The 17395-nt window shown below is 49.8% G+C and overlaps 9 protein-coding genes across 9 annotated transcripts; 4 read left to right on the forward strand and 5 right to left on the reverse strand.

Annotated features, from left to right (window-relative positions):
• Positions 1 to 415: 415 nt before the first annotated feature.
• On the forward strand, positions 416 to 2790 carry BDV14DRAFT_208852 (cytochrome P450; the record flags this gene model as incomplete). Its single annotated transcript, XM_073775503.1, has 5 exons — positions 416 to 500; positions 1004 to 1063; positions 1113 to 1263; positions 1331 to 2582; positions 2632 to 2790. 5 exons carry the CDS (start codon positions 416 to 418, stop codon positions 2665 to 2667), a joined length of 1584 nt encoding a protein of 527 aa, XP_073628212.1. The 3' UTR covers positions 2668 to 2790.
• Positions 2791 to 3798: 1008 nt separating this feature from the next.
• Positions 3799 to 4474, forward strand: BDV14DRAFT_173497 (uncharacterized protein). The gene has a single exon (XM_073768745.1). The coding sequence runs from the start codon at positions 3812 to 3814 to the stop codon at positions 4037 to 4039; it is 228 nt and encodes a 75-aa protein (XP_073628213.1). The 5' UTR covers positions 3799 to 3811; the 3' UTR covers positions 4040 to 4474.
• Positions 4475 to 4579: 105 nt separating this feature from the next.
• On the reverse strand, positions 4580 to 6470 carry BDV14DRAFT_61394 (uncharacterized protein). Its single transcript, XM_073777146.1, has 4 exons — positions 5834 to 6470; positions 5316 to 5784; positions 4985 to 5267; positions 4580 to 4933 (listed from the first exon to the last, which is right to left on the reverse strand). The coding sequence occupies exons 1-4, from the start codon at positions 6310 to 6312 to the stop codon at positions 4632 to 4634; spliced, it is 1533 nt and encodes a 510-aa protein (XP_073628214.1). The 5' UTR covers positions 6313 to 6470; the 3' UTR covers positions 4580 to 4631.
• Positions 6471 to 6688: 218 nt separating this feature from the next.
• BDV14DRAFT_200230 (Zn(II)2Cys6 transcription factor) lies at positions 6689 to 9039 on the forward strand (the record flags this gene model as incomplete). The annotated part of the gene is made up of 7 exons (XM_073773460.1): positions 6689 to 6885; positions 6946 to 7767; positions 7819 to 7885; positions 7931 to 8123; positions 8174 to 8348; positions 8402 to 8551; positions 8601 to 9039. The coding sequence occupies 7 exons, from the start codon at positions 6689 to 6691 to the stop codon at positions 9037 to 9039; spliced, it is 2043 nt and encodes a 680-aa protein (XP_073628215.1).
• A 22-nt stretch (positions 9040 to 9061) lies between these two features.
• On the reverse strand, positions 9062 to 9785 carry BDV14DRAFT_200231 (NuoB/complex I 20 kDa subunit family protein; the record flags this gene model as incomplete). Its single annotated transcript, XM_073773461.1, has 3 exons — positions 9062 to 9512; positions 9580 to 9619; positions 9710 to 9785. The coding sequence occupies 3 exons, from the start codon at positions 9783 to 9785 to the stop codon at positions 9062 to 9064; spliced, it is 567 nt and encodes a 188-aa protein (XP_073628216.1).
• Positions 9786 to 10315: 530 nt separating this feature from the next.
• On the reverse strand, positions 10316 to 11966 carry BDV14DRAFT_200232 (major facilitator superfamily domain-containing protein; the record flags this gene model as incomplete). The annotated part of the gene is made up of 5 exons (XM_073773462.1): positions 10316 to 10446; positions 10491 to 10630; positions 10692 to 10798; positions 10857 to 11042; positions 11094 to 11966. The coding sequence occupies 5 exons, from the start codon at positions 11964 to 11966 to the stop codon at positions 10316 to 10318; spliced, it is 1437 nt and encodes a 478-aa protein (XP_073628217.1).
• A 327-nt stretch (positions 11967 to 12293) lies between these two features.
• Positions 12294 to 13783, reverse strand: BDV14DRAFT_200233 (TauD/TfdA dioxygenase family protein; the record flags this gene model as incomplete). Its single annotated transcript, XM_073773463.1, has 6 exons — positions 12294 to 12510; positions 12563 to 12828; positions 12898 to 12982; positions 13042 to 13179; positions 13235 to 13316; positions 13372 to 13783. The coding sequence occupies 6 exons, from the start codon at positions 13781 to 13783 to the stop codon at positions 12294 to 12296; spliced, it is 1200 nt and encodes a 399-aa protein (XP_073628218.1).
• Positions 13784 to 14084: 301 nt separating this feature from the next.
• On the forward strand, positions 14085 to 15745 carry BDV14DRAFT_200234 (major facilitator superfamily domain-containing protein; the record flags this gene model as incomplete). The annotated part of the gene is made up of 7 exons (XM_073773464.1): positions 14085 to 14518; positions 14570 to 14628; positions 14687 to 14774; positions 14940 to 15000; positions 15051 to 15394; positions 15456 to 15629; positions 15679 to 15745. 7 exons carry the CDS (start codon positions 14085 to 14087, stop codon positions 15743 to 15745), a joined length of 1227 nt encoding a protein of 408 aa, XP_073628219.1.
• Positions 15746 to 16300: 555 nt separating this feature from the next.
• Positions 16301 to 16729, reverse strand: BDV14DRAFT_200235 (DUF1772 domain-containing protein; the record flags this gene model as incomplete). Its single annotated transcript, XM_073773465.1, has 1 exon — positions 16301 to 16729. One exon carries the CDS (start codon positions 16727 to 16729, stop codon positions 16301 to 16303), a length of 429 nt encoding a protein of 142 aa, XP_073628220.1.
• Between the last annotated feature and the right edge of the window lie 666 nt (positions 16730 to 17395).

Consider the following 17395-nt stretch of genomic DNA (forward strand, 5'->3'; position numbering starts at 1 on the left):
ACGTATCCATAACCTTGTGCCGAAGCAGTACCACGGAATCTGCCATGAGAATCTCGGATGCTCGGAACCCCTTCTGAGCCAAAAGCTCTTCATCGAGGCAAGCCGTCTGTAGCGAGACGTGAAACAGAGCAGGGTCGCCGAGGGCAAGAGGCCACCAGGAGACCAGAAACGGATTGGAGGTTGGACTCAGGTCGAGAGGATAGTACTGAAAGGCGATCTTGTGGAGGACTATATCATGCGTCAGTCTTGGACCTGGTCAGGTGATGCTATCGCACTTGCGCGTACAATTGTGAATCAGCCGCTGAACGTGCTGCCTCGGTAGTCTAGTCGGGGGGTAGGAGTCGAATGGGTCAAGCGAGCCGAATCTATATGTATTTAGATTTTTGCGTTCGTCAAGCGGCGCTATCGAACCATCATGGCTGACATGCAATGGCGCCGTCAACGGCTGATTGGCGTATACGCATTGGACGTTGCGCTTAACGCAACGGGAGCAGCGAGGAGTGCGAAGGTCGCAGCGGAGCTTGAACTTGGTGCAGACGTCGCAAGAGCGGCGCAGTGATGGGCGCATTGGGAGTTGTCGAGGTTGGGGGATGTTGCGTGAGGGCGAAGCTGAGATGGTGGAGTAGAATGGAAAGTGGACCTGAAGGGGCCGTTGCTTACCACATAGGAAACCGCCAATCATGTCACCAGCAGTTGTGCTAGATTTATGCTAATCCTGGACAGTACTAGCGGCCGAATGGACCTCCTGAGATCATCGGAGTCTAGCCCTGATCAGGTATGGTTCCAGAATGTCAGTCTGCAATGGTTCGATGCCCTCAAGTTGTAAAGTTATAAACAAGACCTCCTCGTCCTTACGCAATGTACCAGACAGACCCATGCTAATCAGAGTCTTGCAATATGGAGGGTTCCTTGCTAAATGTCTCCAGCTCCAGCAATGAGTTGCCATTGTGGCAGGCGCAATTCAACCTCTCTGCTCTACAGAGCACCCTACTATACCTGAGAGGATGGTCCATCTGGCAGTACATTTTCACCACTCTCCTCGGCATTGTCCTTTATGACCAAGGTAAAGTGCCTATTTACTAGTCAGCGAGCTCAGTTGACGATTCTCGCAGCCATGTACCTTTGGAGGAAAGGCTCCATTGCCGGTCCAGCATTCAAAATCCCCCTGATGGGCCCTTTCATCCAAGCCCTCCATCCAAGATTTGAATCGTACCTGGAGCAATGGGCGAGCGGACCATTGAGTTGCGTCTCCATCTTCCATAAGTATTTCGCACTGACACCTTTGCTTCCCAATCTGCCTTGCACGGCTCTGGATAGCTAATCAAATCAGATTCGTCGTTCTCGCGTCGGATCGCGACCTCGCCCACAAAGTCTTCAAATCTCCCACCTACACTGAACCCTGCATCGTGCCCATCGCAAAGGACATTCTTGGTCACAAGGCCTGGGTGTTTCTTCAGGGGAAGGCACACACCGAGTACCGACGTGGTCTGACGCCTCTTTTCACCAACAAGGCGATGGCCACGTACCTTCCCGCCCAGGAGCGAGTATTGGCTGAATGCTTTCGAAAGTTCATTGCCGCAAGTGAAGCATGCCATGGAAAGCCACGAGAATTCATGACGCTGTTCCGCGAGATCAATTGCGCCCTGTCCCTGAGGACTTTCTTCGGCGAGTACATCTCTCAAGACGCGGTGAAGAAAATCGCAGACGACTTCTACCATGCTACCGCGGCGCTCGAACTCGTCAATGTTCCACTGTCCATGTACATTCCCGGCACAAAGCCATGGCGCGGTAAAAGGACCGCCGACGCCGTACACGCCGAGTTTGCCAAGTGCGCTGCAGCCTGCAAGGCCAACATGGCAAGGCCAGGTGCCGAGCCAACCTGCATCGTCGACCACTGGGTCCTCCACATGCTCGAGTCATCCAGATACCATGCGCGGGTTGCAGCCGGCGAGGCAGATGTGCCCAAGCCAGCCAACCTCATCCGCGAGTTCTCGAACCAAGAAATCTCCGAAACGCTCTTCACTTTCCTCTTCGCCAGCCAGGACGCCAGCTCCAGCGCAACAACCTGGCTCTTCCAGATCCTTGCGCAACGCCCAGACGTGCTCGCCAAGCTTCGAAGCGAGAATCTCGCTGCTCGCAACGGCGACCGCTCTAAACCCTTTGACCTCCCCATGCTGGAATCCCTCCCTTACACCACGGCCGTCATCAAGGAAGTCCTCCGCCATCGCCCCCCCGTAATCTTCGTCCCGTACCTAGCGACCAGATCATTCCCCATCACGCCATCGTACACCGTTCCCAAGAACAGCATGGTTATTCCCTCCTGCTACCCAGCCCTGCACGACCCAGAAGCCTATCTTAACCCCGAAGTCTTCGATCCAGAGCGGTGGGTTACAGGCGACGCGGAGAAACAGACGAAGAACTGGCTTGTCTTTGGGGCCGGCGCGCACGATTGTCTGGCTAGACGGTATGTGCCGCTTTCGATGGCCGGGATGATTGGTAAGGCGGCGCTGGAGCTGGATTGGGTTCATCATGCGACGGAGAAGAGTGAGGAGATTCGGGTGTTTGCGACGCTGTTCCCGATGGTATGTCTTTCTTTTGTTTCTGATTGTTGTTTAGTACTGATGAGTTTAGGACGGCTGTCAGCTTTCTTTTACAAAGCGGCCGTAGAGGGTAGAGAGGGGGAAAGGTTGTTGGAGTCATTGGGCGTTGCTATCGTCATACAGATCCTCGACCGCAGCCGAAAAACGGAAGTTGAGGAATTTGTAAATGCTCTCCAGGCTAGATATATGTACATTATTTTCAAGTATTATCGGGTATAGACATGCAGGAGGTAAAAGCCTAGAGAACCAAGGCAACAAGCAAGCCTACCGCGTTGCACCCACCGGCAACTAACGAGCTATTGCAATATCCTTCCGAGGGCGTAGCCGCGTTGCAATAAATACTACGTAGTTTCTTGGCCTGCATACATGTGTATGTATGGACTGCGCTACCCAAGCATTTCAGAGCCATGAGTAGCTTGTACAACCAGACCAGCTGGCAGTGATCGTTTCAGCCTCGCCCATGCAGCCAAATCACAGAGCACCCGCAAAAGACTTGCACGACACTCCTTGCACTGCCTTGCTTGCCCCGCTCAGGTAGTTCTAAAAATATTAAGTTAAAACCCCTCTGCTGCTCCGAGATGACAGTGACAGACCCAGGTTATTTCCTAACCCCACCATGCGCTATACGTCTATTTTTCAACAAGATTGGCGCCAGCTGGAGACGCCGGTCCTCGCCCGAATGGATACCGCCGATATTGACACCGCTGGCGCTCATTTCTTTCGTTATGTTTTCCTTCATAGCTATCGCCGCCCTTGAGCTCCTGCGCCATTACTCTGTAACGCAGGTCTTCTCATCAAATGATAAGGGCATCCTATTTTCTGCCAGATATTTGCCAACTCTAGCTTTTATCACGCTTGGATACATCGCCAAGGGGGTGGCCTCTGATCTAAAAAAAGTTACGCCATGGGCAAACATGAGCGATAGGTGGGCCAGTGGCAGCCATTCGGTCCTACTTGATTATATTAATGCACTGGAAATTGTGGCAGTTTATTCCGCATTGCGCAGAAAAGACTGGGCAGTATTTATAATACTTGTGTGTACTTTAATCTGCGGCGCACTCGTACCTCTCGCCAACACGATTGCTTACGTGGACTTGTTTGCCTCTAGGAATATAACAGCAATATTCATACAGAAAACGGCCTTCCGATTTAATGATTCGCCCTTGGTTATGGGTAACGACTCTTTGACAATACCGTGGAACACCACTGGGATGGAGCCCTATGCTCGTGTAATCTTAGAGTACCTTGGAGGCGCTCCTCGCACACTATGGTCAGCCGGAAATTATGCTTTCGACGAGCTTTCTATGTCCAGCATACCAAATGCAACTGCAACCAGCGAAGTGAATGCTATCTCCGCAGCATTAGACTGCCAGCGACTTCGGTACAGCCCTAGGGTGATTCCTTCCACTGGGTGCATCAACTTTGCCAAACCCAGATGACCTGGAAGCTGCTGGGTGCGACGTCCCTCTTGAGATTAAGACTTTGATGCCTCCTACCGGTGATGGATACTCATTCCCGTTCGCCTAGCTCAACATCACGCAATGCTCCGAACACAGAGATGGGGACATGCGAATCCTGGCGACCTACCTTTCTCGTTCTCGACGGCCAAATGGCACCATATACTACGAGAGTTCGTCAATAGTAGGGCTCATCTGTTCGCCGCGATTCACCAGCTAGCGGGTGAGCTTGTCTGTTAACAGCACAAATTTTGAGATTACCGTGTTTTCGGTATTGTCGGAACCGCAGCCTCTAGATATAAAGACCAATACAGAAGCCCTATGGATTTATTGTTTGGGGCTCCGTACAAGGCTGCTCGTGGCTGGTATGGTATTGTGGCAGACTTGTACGAGTCTGTTGAGGGCGTAAAGGCTCACTTGTAGCAAGGCATGATTCACAATACCATGCATTGCCATGAGGCTGGTTGGTCATAGGACAAAGTTCTGATAAAGGCATTTTAAGAAGTTGCACGAATGTCATATTTCACGACTGTACAAAAGGTTGCGGATACTCCTTGATATAAGGCTAAAGCGGTCAAGAATTTTTATCAGGTTCTCCATTGTACTCCACCTCTTCTATCCCATCTAGGACATGCTGTGAATCCCAATTAAAGGTCCCAGTAGGCCTTTCTGAGAGCTTAAGCTCTGGCTGATGACCACCCTCAATATGAGCTTTAATTTTAGCCCGGAGAGCAAGATAGATTGTACGAAAGAGGATAGAAGAGTGGTCTATATCATCCCCAGCACTTTGTGGAGGGGTTTCAGGATCAAAGCCAAGCTCTAGGAGCTTCGTACGAGTCCAGGCATAGGTCTCCGCTGGTAAATACTCATCAGGATCTTGTGTACAAGGGTTAGTTAAGCCAGAGTCTTAATAAGGAAGATACTTACCCCAGTCCTGCACATCATCCTGAAGAGACTTAAAAAGCTCTGGATCAAACTCAATACCATGGTCTCGTACACTAGCCTCTGGGCAATAGTAGTTGATAAAAGGCTTGCCAGTAACAAGATGTGGCCGGTTTCGTTGCCTGCGGATGCTATGGTTGTTCCAGGTTCGTACAAAGGAGGTAATCTGGATTGAAATAATAGGCATGTAGATTGCATATAAAGCAATCTGATCAGCTAAACTATCCTTGGAGAAGTGCGCATCCTCTACAAGGGCTTGAAAGTATGTCTATAAGCATAGTTAGTTTGATATCAAAGTAACTGTACGAAGACTTACTTGATATCGGAAAAGCAGACCTCGAGTTAACTGACCCCACCATGCCTCAATTCGCTGGTTTGCAGTACTTGTACCATAAAGATAGCAATCTTGAATAGAGATTTCAGGATGGTATGACTGCTGGAGTTTATGCTGGGCCTTGGCCAGGAGAACTGTTTCCCCCCCTCGATCTGATCGTACGAATCGAGGCTGCCTTGAAGTAACCCTAAGTGTATCCAGGAATTGCCTGAGTACACTTACAGCTGTATGAGAGCTAATGCCTACATATACCCAGATAATATACCTGGAATAGGCATCAATGGCTGCGTATATCTCAATGCCGTACGGAGCCAGCTTGAGATACCCATCAATAGACCAGATAAAATTTGGCCCAGGTACAATATAGGCACCTTTGTGACGCTGCAGGTCATGTAAGCGTCTTTGTACAGTCTCAGGTGCTAGTTGACTGTATAATGAGAAGAGCCGGTCCCTGTACGAAGTTAGTTGGTTGATAGATACATATATTTAGATACCCGTACCTCCCAATAAGTAAACCCTGGCTCCGAAAATGAGTTGCCAGCATTTTTCGATCATAACCTTCAATTTGGCCAGATGCAAGCTCTGTACGAAGAGCTTCCATAACTGCATTAACCTGTTCCTGGTCACGAACTGGATTCAATGTCCAGTACAGCCTCCCAAGCTTTGTACGGATGAACCTTAGTGTACGAGCCTGAATCCCATAGCCTTCAGACCGAAGAACTTTAAGGATATCAGCTTCACCAAGGCCAACATGATACATCAAGACCTTGATACGAGCGTGAAGGGCTGGGTCCTTGCCTTGAGAGAAGTTCCGTACAATACCCCAGTTCTTAAGGCGCGCCTTGAGCGTACGAATGCTGACTTTGACATCATACTTGCGGCCCAAGTCTAAAACAATACTATTAGTATAGGAACCAGTCTTGAAGAGATCTATGATCTCTTCCTTGTACGGTTCAAGATTGATAGGTTGTGGAGCCATTGAAAAAGCCTTGTAGGAATTATATAATAACCCAGCTCTACAAGGGGTAAAAATTCTTTCTAAGAGCGGTAAGCAAAGCGGTATACAGTATTTTTGAGAAGTGGGGGATGTTGCACGATTGTCACTTTAGGCCTCCGTAATATTGGTGGTTGAGCCCTACCTTGAAGCTTTCGAAATTGCTCCCTCCCTGTTGCCTCCTTCAAACACCCGGACCGCGCTGCATGAAAGTGTCAAAAAAACTCTGAACTTGACAAAGTCATTGAGGAATTGCGGAAAACAATGCTTCTGGAAGACGAGTTAGGGCACCAGGCAGAAGCAATCACGTTACTATCATGTGGCCAGGCTCTGCCGTCAAGTACACGTGATTGCGCTCGTCATGGAGGAAGGGACAACACCAAACCTACTCTCACCACTGGAAATTGGAAGGATGCCCGTCACATCAACCAAGACAAAAGTAGCTTGCAAGTCATGCAATCAGCGCCGAGTGAAATGTGATCGGACCGAGCAAGCCCCCTGCTCTCGTTGTCGCGCCAATGGGCAAGCCTGTGAGCCGATTGTCTCCAGACGCGGCAAGTATGTTGTCTCTTGGTGATATTTAAGTCGTATTTTAAGTACAAACTACTGACAGACCAGACATAAACGTGATCGAGTCCGGCGGTCTGGGTTCCGTCACTGGTCTCATGAAGATCCGGCGCTGAGTACAAGTCCAGACTCAGCACAACGGCCAGCATCGCAAACTTGCGCTGAGCCCAGTACGGGAAACTACACGCCTGTGAATGGCGAGAGAACTCAAGATGTTCCTGAATCTGGTCGCGACGCAATTATCGAACCCCAGTCTCCCGTTGAAGCCCAGGATGGTCGCACAATCTATTACGGCGACTACTTCAACATCGAGTATACGCGTAAACAGCTAGACGAAAGTCATGAAGACTACAAGTCTCGCCTAAGAGTTAGCCATCATCTGCACATTGACCGTCTTGAATCCCCGACCAGAAGGTTTGTAGAGAACCATGGCCGAATGGAACGCGCAAGGCTCAATGAGCTAGGCGCATTCGACACCCTCGACCCCAAAGTCAGCGACCAGCTCATCCAGATATTCTTCGAGCTGATTCATCCGGTGGCTCCAATTCTGGACCAGAGGACCTTCTACCTTCAACATAATGCAGGCCGTACTCCGCCACTTTTGCTACAAGCGATCTACCTTGTTGCCTTCTTACACTGCGAGCAATCGGTTCTGACGGCCGCAGGCTTCGAGAACAGATATATCGCGACATTCATATGCTACCAACGAGCCAAGGCGCTCTATGACGCTAATGATGAATCGAATGCTATTGTTGTATTGCAAGCCCTTTACTATTTGTCGTTTTGGTGGGAGACGCCTACGCAACAGAAGGATATGTGGTATTGGACTGGTGTTGTTGTCAGTCTTGCGCAGTCTCTGGGTATGCATCAAGAGTAAGCACTGCATTGAAATAATCCCGTGATTTCTCCGCCAACAAAGCCCAGGAAAACATATGACAAGCTCAAAATGTCGAGAAAAAAGCTCTGGAGACGGCTGTGGTGGAGTATCTATGTATGCATACCCGCCGAATCTACGACTCTTGCTTATAGTTGGTAGAGCCATGACATCTCTATAGCCGTTCTGCTAGGACGCATTCCGCACGTCAACGACGATTATTGCACGACAAATCGATTGACCGAACAGGATTTTGAGAATGAAGCTTCAGAGACGTCTGATCCTAGTGGACCTATTAGCTCAGGAAAAGAGTATGCTCTGCACACAATATACCTTGCCGAATTATGTCTACGAGGTAATACTTGATCCTATCGAGAGTAATGTTGATATCTAACGTCTGGCAAGTGGGCAAGTGCCACCGATCGTTGAACAAGGCTCATCCTGATCTGCCGACTGCACTGAAAGAGTTGAACGACTTGGAGGCCTGGAAAACCTCGGTCCCAAAAGAGATCCACTGTCCACGGGGTACATTCACTTTGCAGAATGGTTTTTTATCATCTCTTCTCCACTTACGTTTTTGGTTCGCTCTTCCCCCCGTCTGTCCATTTCCTTCAATATATTCACCTAGCGCAGCACATTCCAAATACTTCTCCGACGCAACTATTTCCAAAACAGCAAGATTATGACTATGGGGACGCCGGTATTCGACGCATCAGTTCAAATAGTGAGGATTCTGGAAGACCTACTGTCTTCGGAGCTATTGGCTGCTTGTCCTTTACGCGTGTATGTATTTTCCTTCTGTCCTTTAAACATGGCTAACTATGTCCCAAAGTCTTCCCGCAGTCTTTGCTGCCTTATCCGTTCTAATCAAGAATCTACGGCGATCCACTCCGTCGGAAATGAATGATGTTTCAGCCCACCGAGCTTATCTATGCATGTTGGTACTGAGTAAACTTATCGAATACTGGCCGCCGCTATACTCGTACTATCCGCTGTTTGCGCGCATCTTGTCTACAAATGGCTGCCGGGTTCCCGATCACCCTGGAGTCTGGAACAGCGACCAGACCCAGCAGCCGGTTGGCATCGCATCCACGACCCAAGGCGAGCCCTGTTCCATAGACGCACCCGGCAATGACTCGACGCAGAACACCATATCCGGCGACACTGATATCCTCGGAATGGACCTGGACTCACTATTCCCCTTCTCCGCATTTCTCAACGAAGATATATTCGAAGATACTCCATACAATCCTCCCTCACATCTTAGTTAACAAGCCGCCCAACTTTGCCACCTCACTTCCGATACCACATCCTAGTCGTCTGCGTCCTCGCAATCTTCCTCTGCAACACAAACACCCCCTGCAACAACGCCTCCGCAGTAGGCGGACACCCAGGAACATAAACATCAACAGGAACAACACGATCCACCCCGCGCACAACACTATAACTGTAATGATAATATCCACCACCATTCGCACAGCTCCCCATACTAATAACCCACTTCGGGTCGGGCATCTGGTCATAGCACTGGCGCAGCGCGGGGGCCATTTTATTCGTCAGTGTCCCCGCGACAATCATGACGTCTGCTTGGCGGGGGGAGGCGCGGAAGATTATACCGAGTCTGTCTTGGTCGTAGCGCGGCATGGAGGCGTGCATCATTTCTAGACTGCAGCAGGCGAGGCCGAAGGAGAGGGGCCAGAGGGAGCTGTTGCGGGACCAGTTTATGAGCGCGTCGGTTTTTGTTCTGTTTCGTGAGGGGAGGTTGTTAGCTATTGGTTTTGATGGATGTAGGAGGGAGAAGGGGGGAATACAAAAAGTAGTCAAGCTTGTTGCTCTTCCCTTCATTGATAACTGTGCTAGGTAGAGTTGAAGACTTGTGTTCTTGCCAGCTCGATATTTGTCGGCGCCTTGTGCTTGGTGACTGTTGATGTAGATACGTACAAGGCCATATCAAAGCCGTTCTGAGACTCGGTACAGCTCTGTTGAGAACCAACCCCGACGAACGAATCACACTCATTGTGGCTATAACAGATAGGTATGGTAAGAGCATATTGGGGGAAAAAAATAGGAGTCATGATTGTTATACCTCGCGTCCTCCTAGGATACTGTGAGTCGGCGATATGATTGTCTTGGCGCCAATGATTTATATCGGCGATATAGTGTTTCCTTTTCGAGCTAGCGCAAGCCAAGGTTCCGTCCATCCCGTCCCGTAGTCAACCCCCCACCCCCCCTTGTCTGTAAGGGTATGTAATAGAGGTTGCACTGCCTTTTGCAACTATGGTGGTGGTGAGTACGCATCTTATCTGACTACCACCCTGCCGCAGAGGGTCTTTGGGTATTGTATCGCTGTTGTTGCCGTTCTTTGAAAGGTCAGACCTGCCTGGAGTTGGGAAGGAAGCCGGCTGGGCCCGCGGCGATATAAAATTTCCTATTTGGGCCACTCAAGCTGCTGTCCTGTCTTTCATTACGCTCCACTCCTCTTATTTGACTATGCTGCATTGTATTCGAGTCCATTATAAACGATCACACTGGTACCAGTTACTCAATCTATACGTCGACACTGCCCTCCGCCACCACCCGCTTTGCCTTCCGCTCGTCACGCATAACAAACAGCTGAATCACAACAACACTGATTATCGCAGCAATGACTAGCCCAAACGTTGCCGGGAATCCGTATCCTTGTATTTGTTAGACCAAGCCACGATATAGTAGACGAACTCACGAAAGGACGGCGCCATGGTCTGCGGGAAGATGACAATCGGTAGCCAGGCAGCCACCGCATACTGGAAGCCGTTCATGCTGCTGATTACCACTGCTCGTTGCTCGTTGTTATCAGCGCAGATTTCATTCGCCCAGGAATAACTAGACAGTCATGTCAGTAACCAGCTGGATATAGAAATCACGGTAAGAAAGGGCAACGTACAAAACGGCTGTCATGAGCTGCATCCCAATTGTCAAGAACGCGAATTCCTTCACGGCAAGGCTGTCTGGCCAGAACGCGAGAATCCCGTTCGGGATAAGGCCCCATATCTATCAAGTCAGTCAGCATTATATTTTGTGTTGGGGAGGTTGCTTGGTAGGTAGGTACCAGGGGAATAAGAATCCAGGCGAAGCGGCTGCCGGTATAGTCCGACAAAAATCCCCAGAGCACGACACAAGCTGCAGAAATGAGCGAGGTTCCGGTAGGGATGACATTACGCTCAGCCACGGAATAGTTCTCCGACTTGAGCCAGATGGCGAAATAGCCGTTTCCACCGCACGAGGATCCGTACAGCTGAGATGTATGTTATTGCGTTGCCCAGAACTGTGCCAGGGAGAAACATACCACATATCCAATGACAAAAGCATACCACTTCCAGGTACTCAGAATATGCTTAAACGTCTTGAATGTGATCTTGACGGGCGGTGCCTTGCCAGCCCTTCTCACCCGTTCCTTAGCAAGATCACGCTCTCTCTCTGACAGGAACCACACCCGCGTCGTATACGGCGTATCAGGCAGGAAGAAGAACGTCGCAATCCCAACAGGCACAGTCATGCAGCCGCAGACAATATAAAGCCACCGCCAACCATCAATTCCCCTCGCGCCATTCAGATTTTCGTAAACAGCAGCCTGGAGATACCCGCCAAACGCAGTCCCCAGCGGAGCGGTCATATGGAACAATGCTACCCTCTTCGCAAGCTCCCCCTTGGTATACCAGCTCCCCAGCAGGTACAACAGGGACGGAAAAAACGAGCTCTCGAAAAACCCGACTAGGAACCGGAATGCGTACAGCTCAGGGACATTCCGCAACCCGGCCTGCGCAAAGGTGAATGCGCCCCAGGCGACTTCCATGCAGGCAAGCCAGATACTCGGTCTTACGCGCTGGATAATGAGTGTGCTGGGGATTTGCATCACGGCGTAGGCGACTGTGTACATTGTTTGTGCGTAGGTGTATTCGTTGCCGTACATGGACAATCCCTCTTGCATGCCTGAGACATACGCGTTGGACAGGTTCCCCTGGTCCAGGTATTTCATGAAGAAACCGAGACAGCCAATGGTGAGCATTGATATGTCGAGCTTGAGCAGCAATCGGCGCTCTTCAAGTGTCTTCAAATGGGTGTCTGTGTCCCAGATGAAGGAGCGGAATGAGCGGCGCGGCTCATCTGCGCTGGGAGGCGTATCTTGACGCCGGATCACGGTATCAGGTTGCTTGGACATTTTGATCTGGTTTGAAGGCCGGATTTGATGTGCGCAGAGGGCGGGGTTGTGTATTTGTACTGATATCACTTCTCATCGCGTGATTTTGCGCGATAGTGCTCTTGGGAAACCCCTGCACTATCCAATCATTATTTGGCCAAGTTGGAGTAGGCACTATTGAATCATGCAAGACATTAATAACAGGGTAGTGATCAGCTCTGTTTTACTTGCACGTTGCCCAATAAAGATAAAATGGAAAAGATAGCTATAACGCTATGGTCTCCCAGACTATTACACGGCTAGTATTGGCAAAACCATCTTGGCAATATAGATAGAGCCTATAACGCCTCAACTCAAACCTTTAGGATACCCCCGCGAATAATCTCCTTTTCGAGTATTATCATCATGAACAGCATAGGCATTCCCTTCCTTTAATGCCTTCACAACAGCCTCTTTCCGACTCAAGCTCCCAGCAACTTGCCTCGGAATCTGCCCCTTGATGGTAACACGCACACCATGCCGGTTCAGCGGTGCATAGTCGTGCGTCGCGCGGTGCGTGGTAGCCCTGATACCCAGTCAGCATTGCTCTTTACTTGAACTAGGTATTGGTTCAATACCGATTATCCCAAAACGCCACCGAGTTCTTCTCCCACCGGAACCGAACCATATGGTCCTGCGCAGTATGGATATGCGTAAAGAGCAGCTCGAGTAACTTGTCTGACTCGTAGCGCTTTAGACCATCGAGACGCGTCACAAAGCCCGAGTTGAGGTTGAGTACTTTGTAACCCGTAACAGGATGGGTGGTGACGAGCGGATGGAGAGTTTCGACTGGACGCTCTGAAGGGTTTCTGTTCCAGTGGCTTACGACGGATTCGTAGACGCGCTACCGAGCCGGGGGTCAATAATTCTCACGAAGCGGAAACAAAAACATCTATACTATTACCGCACATACCTGGGAGCTATGCCACGCGCTGAGAGTATCCGAAAAGGCTCTCAGAGGTGCCGAGAGCGTTTCATAGGTGCCGTAGCCAGATATCCTGATTTCCCGGTTAGCTGGGGTTATAGTATCCTTACCACACCTGGAGGCTAAACGCACCAACTTGTATCGCCACCAGTAGGAGGTAGTTCATCGATTCGCAAGAGCGAAAACGAGGGCGGGTTAGCTTGGAAGCTGCTGTCAGCGTGGAAATCTGCGAATGGCCACTTAAAGTGGACATATGTGGCGCGGAAATCTCTGTTATGGTGTCAGCTTGCCTGTCTAGTATTTAGGGTATACTATAATAACGTACTCCTCTTGTTCCTGAATAATATTAATGATTGGCTTGCTTTTTGCCTTTTCGTCCTCAGGGTCCGGGAGTAGCTCAGGGATTCCTTGATCAATGTTCAGCTGCAATTCGAAACCAATGAACTGTAAAGGGTTACGTACCATAATAATCAAAGAGCTCTCTTTGGCCTTCTGCGGTTATATCCTGGTTCCGAAAGAATAAGACGCCACGATGAGCGACCAGGAGCGCCAACTCATCCTTCTGCGCATTTGTCAAAGCCGAAAGCTGCAGGCCCGTAATGAGAGTACCGAGCGAAGGCGTCAGATCTATCCGCTGCACTGCGGAATCGGCAAACAGATGAGGAAGATCAGCATCTGCAGAAAGGCCACGGTCCTCTGGAACAGCCACTGGCTCTCGAGGACCCCGTGCTGGTCTGTGATGTCCAAGTGGTTGCAGGGGCGGAGCTCGCTGGCGCACGGCTGGGTGGTCTTTGGTCGCGGGATACTCGATGTCTGTAGGCTTGAACTCACTCAATTGAGTGACGCTATTTCCGTCGACAGATAGTTGCGCCATACTTGCTTGTCGTACATATTCTGCTTGCACAGCCCTTTGGAGTCAGTTTTATAAGTAATTGCGGTGATGCCATTATCTCGCCCCGAATATCTGTCGCCATTCCGTCGGTACTGATGTGATCTCTTCACCACCCAATCCGCAGCAGCTGGTTAATTAATGATGGCATTAGGAATTCGAATGAGTTGCTTACTCCAATTATATCGACCGAGTGAGCTTTTCTTACCCCTGTCCCTGATCAGCCCTAATTCATTAAATACGACATACCCTTCTCACTTTCCCGAACCTCCATTCTGCAGCCAAGATGTCTTCACAAACTGCCTCACAAGACGATGCAAAAAATACCGTCCAAACCCAAATCCAAACCTTCCCCGAGACCGAGACAACAGTATCTTCAATCCCATGGCGACGCTCGACGAGGTTCCAAGCAGCAGTCATTGCCGGGGTATTCTTCTGCGGCCCAGGCATGTACGGTGCACTGAATGCCCTCGGTGCAGGCGGACTGAAGAGTCCTCACCTGGTCAATATCACCAGCGGCATCTCCTACGGCATGAATGTTATCTTTGCCCTGCTGACAGGTGTCTTTGTTAACCTGCTCGGGGAACGAATCGTGCTTAGTATCGGCGTTATGGGATTTGCTATCAACGGGGCGTCGTTGTACTGCAACAACAAGTTCCACACCATTTGGCTTATGTATTTCGCTTCGGCGCTTCAGGGGTTTACAACAGCTGTTTTATGGTACTTGTGTTTTTGTAAGGTTGCTTAAAGCCGCATTCTCATTGTCAATAGGGTGGTTCAAGCTTCGGTTATGCTCGCGTACCCAGAGCCGGATTTTAAGGGCAGATTTAGTGAGAAGCACCTCATCAGCACCGGCCCCTTTTTGACATCAACTAATTCCATATATAGTTTCAATTTGGTACGGTGCCATCGCGCTCGGTAACTCCATCGGCGGTGCTCTTGCGCTTGGGTTCAATGCGCGGAATGATTACCCCAGGTATGTCCTGAGCAAATGGATAGTCATCCCTTGACTCACCTAACATATATCCATAGTTACCTACATCCCTTTAATTGCGATCGCGGCCTGCGGACCATTCATTGCGCTCTTACTATCGAATCCCGAAAAAGTTATACGCCGCGACGGACACAAGATCGAAACCAGGAAACAGCCCAACGCATGGCAAGAGGCGAAGCGAGTATTCAACGCAGTGAAATGCCGAGAGGTCCGTAGACCAATTCTTATTGAATGGATGGTTCAACCTAACAAGACCAGATGCTCCTCCTCACCCCAATGTTCATATTCTCGCAGTGGTTCCTCTCATACAAGAGCAACTTCACAGCAATGTACCATTCCGTACGAGGTCGCGCACTCACCTCATTCACGGGCGCTTTTGTCGGTATCGGGGGGACATTTGCAATGGGGTGCTTCCTTGACTCGGCGCGGCTATCGAAATCGGTGAAATTCCGATGGGCTTTTGCGGGGGTTTATATCCTTTACACGCTTGTTTGGGTCTGGTATACTGTTGTGCAGTGGTACTACTCAGCTACGAACCCTGTGGGCCTTGACTGGTCTCAGGGCGAGTTTTACGCTAGTTTTTTGCTGATGTTGTTTGAGGGGTAAGAAAGGGCCCAGTCATTCCAACCTTTTAAAGATAGAACCAGCTAATAGCCAGTTTAGATTCGTGGACCACGCATTCCAAACGTTCATGTATGCGCTTGTTGGTTCGTTGACAGAGAATGTCGATGAATTGGAGCGGTACACGGGGTTTCTCAAGGCTGTTAATACCGGCGGTGCGGCGTTGGGGTACGCGGTGCAAACAAAGTGGACTATGATGGGCGCAGAGGCTTTAATGTAAGTTTGTCTTTTCAAGATATGCGGGTGCTTTGATTGACCAATGTAGTTTGGGTCTCTGGGTAGTACAGATTGTTCCGACCTGGTTAGTCGTGCGCAAGGTGCAAGACATGTAGCCAAATTGGAAATTGTTTCTAGGGACCGTTGTATGCAGATGCGGATTTTAAAGTCCACCGGGCGCATTGTACGCTTGTCAATGTCGCATAGCAGAATTTCTGTGTTCTTTAGAGTCCCCAGCTCATAAATCAAGTACTAGGCGGGCTCTGTAATGGAGATACTTCCCGAGCTCTAGAGCCTGGCTACCCCTAGTAATATTACATCGACTCGTACCTATTTCATCTATTCATTGGTTGATTCGGCTATACTTGTACTATAGTAGTTACTCTGCATGGATTTTGCCTGCTAAAGAGGGCTCTCGGAGGATATACAGACTTGGCGAGAACATGTGATGAGGTATCATGTACAACAATGCACATCTGAACTGGCAGGCCATCCCTGCATTGTCACATTCTTGGCAAAGTGATAGTACTGGCTCTTTGAGTACCTAGTGTAGACTCTTACCAGGTCGCTAAATTTCCAAAGATAAAACACAGGGTCTCATGTTAGCTGGAGATATTTGTAGGGTTATAATCGGCTACCACCTAAGTACAGAACAAACCTTTTCAAATGGATCAAGCCACCAAATCCCCCAACATCTGCTTAATCCCAATCCCAGCCCCAATCAACGGAAAAAAGCTCCTAACAAGATGCATAAACCCCCACCTCCCAACCAACCTCTTCGCCTCCCCAATCGTAACACCCAGATTCTCCCTCCCCGCCGTCGCAAGCCCATATATCCTCCCATTAAGCGGCAGCATTAGAATCCACGTAAACGGCGTCATAAGCGTCGTGACCAATCCAGCTATCAGGAATGTACCCCATGGCTTATTCTCTACGCTCCGTCGCCAGGCAGCGTAGCTGTATAGGGTGAATGTTATCGCCGCCATTGCGGGGTGCGCTCGGTGGCCGTAGTGGAACATGCGCGCCCATTGCTGGAAGAGTTGGGTTGGGGATGTGGTTGTTTCGAAGAAGACGGGGATGGCGAGGAGGGAAATTGTCATCATGGAGCCTGGTGGGAGAAAGAGGTATGGTAAGCGGGTTGCAATGGTAGTATTAGGTTGATATAGGGTTAAACATTGGTAGACCGGACCTGAGAGAAGCGAGCCTGTTAGGACGGCCGATACCTGGAGGCTCCGCGTGAATAATTCCCTGGATTCCATCATCATCTAGGTATATCTGATGATGGCGTGTGTGTGTGTCTCTATTGAGAAAGGATCGTTGTGTTGTCAACAGCTGCAACTGCGACTGCGACTGCGAGGGCGTCTGGAAATTTCCCGGCTCTTATGTTGGTGTCGCTTATATACGGCTGGGGCTACAAAAAATAAGCCGGCCCACAAAGCTCGGTCTCTGTTTCAATACGCCGGGCTGCTCAAGTGTGTCGGGTTAATGCCTCAGTCGCGCCACAGCAGATACCAGCAGTGGCCAAGTCTTCACACACTTGAGCGAACTGCCGATGCGTATCTTGCCTCATCAGGGTTGCTTCGAGGTACCCCCGACATACAGGGCTGATAGCCTTGCTTACGCCATCGAGGCTGACACGCCACCAACACTTGATTGAGTATTCCTCACTTACATTTCCCTAATACCAAGTAGACAAAATGTTCTATTGCTCCTCTGACCAAGTTGCTACAAGTAGCGTTTGAGTTTTGGAGGACTGCATGAGGCAA

Source organism: Aspergillus stella-maris (assembly GCF_047715825.1).
Source record: "Aspergillus stella-maris strain CBS 113639 unplaced genomic scaffold BDV14scaffold_27, whole genome shotgun sequence".
In the NCBI taxonomy this organism is placed as follows: domain Eukaryota; kingdom Fungi; phylum Ascomycota; class Eurotiomycetes; order Eurotiales; family Aspergillaceae; genus Aspergillus; species Aspergillus stella-maris.

Coding starts and splice junctions, on each gene's coding strand:
- BDV14DRAFT_173497 (XM_073768745.1), top strand. CDS start 3,812: ATGGAGCCCTATGCTCGTGTAATCTTAGAGTACCTTGGAGGCGCTCCT.
- BDV14DRAFT_61394 (XM_073777146.1), bottom strand. CDS start 6,312: ATGGCTCCACAACCTATCAATCTTGAACCGTACAAGGAAGAGATCATA. Junction 5,268..5,315: donor GTCTGCTTTTCCGATATCAA/GTAAGTCTTCGT, acceptor CTATGCTTATAG/ACATACTTTCAAGCCCTTGT. Junction 4,934..4,984: donor GGATGATGTGCAGGACTGGG/GTAAGTATCTTC, acceptor CTTGTACACAAG/ATCCTGATGAGTATTTACCA.